Raw genomic sequence first — 6000 nt, 5'->3', positions numbered from 1 at the left:
TGGGCCTTGTACCATCCGATAGAACAAATAAGTATACCCCAAAGATAAATTAATACAAGCTGATACCTTTACTGGTCTGCAGATTCCATCTTGAAAAATGTCTCCATTTTAAATTGATCCAATACTTCTTCCCTGAGAATATAGAACATTCATATATAACCTGTTACCACCAAACTGAACGGAAAAGTACGCACGTCTTTGCCATGTCATGTATTTTTAAAAATTCTAGATTCTTTGTTTCAGCTTTACAGGTCTAAACTTTCATATCGTAATGCCATCTGTGTAAAATATATGACACTGGTCTTTTTTTCAAATAATTCTCTACTTCTAGCTCACTGAGTGTAGAGAAAATGGAAGTTTCTATGGCCGGGATTCTCACCTGACCCTGGTCGGCTTGCCCACTGCACAGGTGTGGGCAGTACGGTATTATTGATGCTATATAAAGAGCTCCACCCTGTTCAGTGCTGCATAACGGTTAGTCTGGATGCTTGCTTTAACCTTGCTGTAAACTTCTCTGTCTGGTTCTGTTCTACCTCAGAACTATGGGCCATTATAAATTTTGCTTGTGAGTAGATAGAAGTTGTAACGCAGAACTGAGCTGATCAGACTTTGGCATTGACTTTTGAGCATTGTAATGCTTCCCCACCTTTAAAAATAATTCCTCATGCAGATATTCCAATATGTAATCCATAGCTATGCTCCCCAAAGAGTAAAATCATTTTTGAGAGTCTATTTCCGAAGCTGGCCTATTATATTAAAGAACCCTATCACTAATTATGTAGTAGAATGAAGACCCTTTTGCAAGTGAATAATCATCATTTTCTCAAATATATTTCTTGAAGTTGAAATTTTCCTCTCTGAGTTTTCTTAAATCATGACCCGTTCACACTACAAGTTCCCTTTGTAAGACATTTCAAGTTTCTCTTTCTTGGTCAACTCTCCAGAAATAACTAACTCCCAAACCCATCCCTGAACACCCAAGACTCAACTCTCTTTTTCAGATTTTCAGTTTAGCACATCCTTTATTCACACATTCATTTGTGCTCACCTAAATGTTTGGCATTTGTCAGCAGCCGTAGAGCGTGCGCGCTCTCTCCCCTCTCTCCCTCACCTATGAGTCATTAAAATTTCAGTAAAATCACAATAGAGTTCAGAACCTGCCGCCCACACCTTGCTGTAAGCTAAAGGAACCAGAAGAAGGCTTTCTCCTCTTGTAAATGTCAAGTGCTCAGCATGTCTCCACTGGGGACTGAACAGAAATGTAACCTTAGTGAAGTAAGTCCTTGGGTCTGGGCAAAGTTTTGAGTGTTCTGAGTCCCAAGTTGACTATCCCTACAGGACGATGGGATTGGTAGTCTTGACGTCTTTTTCCATCAGGTTTAACTGCGGCACAAGCTTGGTGTCTAATTGCTGTGACTAGGTGGGAGAGCCCACGGGACCAACAGCAGGAGACAATCAGGTTTTTCTCAAGAGCAGTCAGCTCAGCTGTACACAGGGGTAGGCACAGCCTGGTGGTCTACAAGCCTTCTCAAATGTAGCTTCTCTTTTCTTAACCAATTCAACATGCTGCAAACCATTGCACTTATTACCAATTCTGCTTGGTCAACAAAGGGGGCAGGAGGGTCTTGGAAAACCCAGTCTAGGACTTGTATTTCACTATCATTGTGCCTTTCATGATGTGTCTAAAAGTTCTTATGAGATTTCGTAGGGAGGATAGTTCAGGCATGGACCCAAAGTTTCCTGTGGCTGCTGGGATTATTTTGTTACACTCAGACAGAGAGGAATGCATTTAGATAGGCTGGCATGATTTGGACTCGAGATTTGACCAAGCAGTCAGAGGCAGGAAGAAGAAGAAAGGCCAGGGAAGATGGAGAGGGTGAAATCAAATGTTCACTCTGTATTTCATTCCATAAAATAGCTCATAATTATAATTATCCACCTTGTTGTGCAGCTCAGAATAAAAGTGGCGTAGCACCAAACCCTACCCAAGCAGCAGCCGTGATTAGAAAGTACTCCACACCTTGGAGAACTGAGGAGACATGAGCATAATTTCAAATGCAAATTAAATTGAGGGGGTAGCAGAGAGAACACATGAAAGACAGTAAAACAAAACCTTTCAATTTTCTTAAATTAGCAGTCTAATGTGTTCTAAAGAGCAGCTCCTCTCAGATCTCTTCTTAGGGGTTGCATTTCATCACAATATAAAATGGGCAAATCCATCACTTTCCTTTGCTCTGTGCTCTTGAATTGAGATTGAAGGGAAAATTAGAAGCTGTTCATCTGGGCTTGCAGGCTCAGCAGCATTGCACAGGTCTGTTTAATGCTCCGCGATGCCCTGTTGAAAGGGGCCGACACATGCTGGTGAGTATCTGCTAACTTTAAGACTCTTTTCTTGCATGCATTCTTTTGGGTTCCCTTTCCTTTTCCTGGGGGTGGGAAGAGGGAATCCTCCTAAAGATCTCTGTTATAATGCATCTTCCAAAACCTGGAAAATTTCAGACAGCCTTTTAAGCTTCTTCCAGTGACTGATTCACAGAAGGAAAGAGTTATTTTCAGCTTAGATGCCGATGACTGAGGTATGTATTAATTATAACGGGGGAATGTTTAACATATGCTAGCTAAAATGGCCTTTGCCTACCACACATAGCAAGCATTAGGGTAAGAGCTGGTGCCGCTGACAATTTCTAGACAACTTTTCTATCATATTAACTAATCATGTAATTCTGTTGTAATTGCAAATCAGCCTGGGGTTTGAGGCTATGAAAATAAATTATTAAATCAGAACCATTTTTGAATGACTGTGACACTTCTCTGCCTAAGAGATGGGGGATGGGGGTGGAGAAAGGACCTCATGATGGGTACATGTAGATTTTGATGGTGATGGTTTTCTGCCAAAGTTTTGCACGGGAAACTGGTCATTTTCTTCTTTCACAGTGGAGGATACAAAGAGGCTGAGGCTGGCGTCACCTTCCGTTGCTAAGGTAACATGCTCTGGCCATTTTATCTGATAAAGGAAGTCCAGTGGACAGTATACATTATTCATTGCCATTCTAATCAAACAATCAAATTGTTTATTTTTCACCGGGAATATTTAGTGAGATCAAAGACACTCTGGCTGAAATTTTTCTTGCTTTTACTGCTGGCAGTTAGCCCTTGATTTTTTTCTACAGTAAGTATGATTTGCTGTTGGGGTACCTCTGGGTATTTTTTAAAGTTTCCTCTTACCGGACTTGGTTTCTTAAATTAAAATGTGCGCTGTTAGAGCAATTGGATTAGATTGGATTAGGCTTCTGAGCTTGATTTTTAATGACTTTGTCTTGTTAATTCTTTCTAAAAACATGCTGCAGAAATAAGATATTTCACTTATTCAAGTATCAGGGAAAGGTTATAGATGCTAGAAGGAGCCCAAGAGGCTGAATGTTTTTTCAGTGAAATGTATTAGCTTCTTGAAAGGCTAGTGCATGAAAATATTACTGGGATCATTGCAATTCTACAATTATTGTCAATGCTGTACAAACCAGAACTCTTTCTCAAAAGCAGCCTATGTTGGGGGAAAGCAGGTGATCCTGTAACACTTTATAAAATGTGTGGAATCACTAAAAAGGAAGGAATTCAAGGCATTTTTACAGCAAACATGTCAGCATGTGTCATAAACGCAAGGCATCTATAAGCAGAGACTCATATTCCCAGGCAACTCTCACTGTTCCTAGGGAATCAGAGCTCCCTGGATCAATTAAGATCAATACTCAGATGGCTGGCACTTAATGGTGCCATTTATCAGATAGATCTTTTGAAAATGAACAGCATATAAATTGAATGGTAAATATTCCAGTTAATAAACAGCAAGGAAAGACTGGTATGTTATCTCTTTAGCCTTACCTATTTTTTTCTGAGTAGAGTATATTACTTTTCATGAATGTTGGTTAAATGTTGCATTTTTCTCATACAGTAGGAAAGCTATGTTGAGGGGTGGCTTTAGAACTGGGAATGTCAGTCAAACAATGGGTATTACAGTGGAATATTTCTTATTCCAAAGTTAAATCTGGGGCTTTAAAATCTTTTTGACAGTCTAAAATATTGTGGGTTTTTTTCTCTTTCTTAGGCATACAAGTGACTATTTTGTCTTAAAAGTCTGCTTTTGGAACATCAAGGATGGATTATCCCAAAATGGATTATTTTCTGGATGTCGAGTCTGCTCATAGACTCTTGGATGTTGAGTCGGCTCAAAGATTCTTCTACAGTCAAGGAGCTCAAGGTAATAAAACCGTTGAAAGAGGAAATTCCTCTCATCTGCATGCTGGTTTTATATTAACAGTGCAGGGGTCAACTCTAGCAGTTCACACTCTACTGTGGAAGCTCAATAGCTGGGACTTCTAAATCGGTAACTTCTGATAAAATGTTGCTGGAATAGAGGCAGGCATGTAATAGGATAAATAAATCCAAAATTCTTGAATGTGGTGAAAAAGCAAGCCACCCACCTTTTGCCACAAATGCCCCTTCGGAAAGCTAGGTAAGAGATTGGTTCCCTCCCTTCTGGGGCCCAAAGCATGAGTATAAAAGACATCGCAGGTGCTTTTACCCCCCGGGGAAAGGTTTGAGTTTGCAGCCACTGCTGTGAAGGAGATCTAGGGCACCCTGACCTATCGGATGAAATCCAGCTGGTTTAGGGGCTCCTGAGATAAGCTTTGAGCTTCTAGAGCTGCCTTATCTATGTTAGATGAATTCCGTTACTGCCTCAAGGACTTAACAGTGCAGTCAGGGAGCAGTAAGGAACATGCCTGTTGGGAAGTGTGGCCAACATGCACATTTTTATTACATATCTCAAGGTGGTTGGTTAGACTCCAGTTTTCTTGCTCTTCTGTTCCAGAGTGGATTTACAATGTTTTGCTAGCTTATTCATGTATGGAAAGAAGCTGGAGTGTTTTATGGGGTCTCCTGACAGACAGATTTTTGAAAGCATATTTTCTCTTTTCCATGGAATATTTGGGGCTTTCAGTCAAGGCAACCTGTTGATGGACATGTCTCAAATGGTAGAAGTGACCCACTAAGAAGAAAGACAATCTCCATATCCTTAAATAGAAAAGTCACTGAATTCTTCAGAAAGTCACAAGGCAGAATGGGGAAGGAAATGCTGCTTTGATGATGGTAGTATCTTTCACTGTTAGGTGGTGATGGGTGTTTGACACTGGGAGTATTCTGCCTTGGCTTCCCCGTTGGTACCTATCTGCTTTCAGGCCAGTTTCTCACAGAAACCTCTAGGGCTTGCAAGCTTTTTCCTTCTCTGCTTCCATTTCCTGGGACATGATCGAGTCTTCTTAAAGTCAAGAAGGGCTGGAAATGTTCTGGCTGACTTACTTCGGTCCGTGTGCTCATCAGCAGAGCTCAGATGAGCAGAAGTGACACAATAGCTAATTCTCCTCCTCCCTGTGGTTGTATGGTGTCAGCATTGCTCCCCTCAGCATCAGTCCACAGACCTGCATTTAAGAAGTGAAATGTTACTGAATAGAAGAGTGAGAGACTAGCCAGAGCCTCCAGCCCCCTCAGGGTATTCAAGAAAGAAGATTCTGAAGGTAGATGGAGAAAGGGGGCTGAGGCAGGGCTCTATCTGTAGTCTGTAGTCCCATGTTGAAACATTGCTGCGTCTGGTCCATTCTGAGTGGGAGAATAATGTGCAGTGTCGTCCACCTGAGCTGCATGACTGTTGGCAGAGCAGAGAAGCGGCAGTTCACTACAGATTTTTAAAAAGCACGTCCACTTTGCTTTGCAGTAGGAATGCTTGAAGCCTTTAAGGAGACTGTGGGCTCTGGGCTTTTACGGAAGGAAAGCAGGCTGGGTGTGGGAGGCTCACAGGACTTGAGGCAGCCTGGTGATGGTGGGCAGATGGAGCTGGGGGCGGAGTGGTCAGAACTGCCGCCAGCAGAGAGTGCGGTTTAGACACCAGAGCTGGAATGACTAGAAAATGCAAGGGAGGTGGTAGCATAAGCCCCTGCTGTTCCTTGG

The 6000-nt window shown here is 41.8% G+C and overlaps 1 protein-coding gene across 5 annotated transcripts in view; it reads left to right on the top strand.

Annotated features, from left to right (window-relative positions):
• The first annotated feature begins 1854 nt into the window (after window positions 1-1854).
• PHACTR1 (phosphatase and actin regulator 1) overlaps window positions 1855-6000 on the top strand; it is a 509978-nt gene continuing 505832 nt past the window's right edge. Inside the window, exons 1-3 of one of the 5 annotated variants that reach the window (XM_073224522.1) lie at window positions 1855-2361; window positions 2935-2981; window positions 4103-4255. In XM_073224522.1, the coding sequence (XP_073080623.1) occupies window positions 4153-4255 (103 nt within the window). In that variant the 5' untranslated portion in view covers window positions 1855-2361; window positions 2935-2981; window positions 4103-4152. Of the gene's footprint in view, window positions 2362-2558; window positions 2577-2934; window positions 2982-3038; window positions 3170-3721; window positions 3857-4102; window positions 4256-6000 lie in introns of those variants that run through there. The other 4 variants (XM_073224529.1, XM_073224523.1, XM_037011239.2 and 1 more) reach the window with 4 other exon arrangements.

The sequence above is a fragment of the Manis javanica genome, chromosome 16 (genome assembly GCF_040802235.1).
Source record: "Manis javanica isolate MJ-LG chromosome 16, MJ_LKY, whole genome shotgun sequence".
NCBI classification, from domain to species: Eukaryota; Metazoa; Chordata; class Mammalia; order Pholidota; family Manidae; genus Manis; species Manis javanica.
This window is presented reverse-complemented; position numbering and strand designations above follow the sequence as displayed.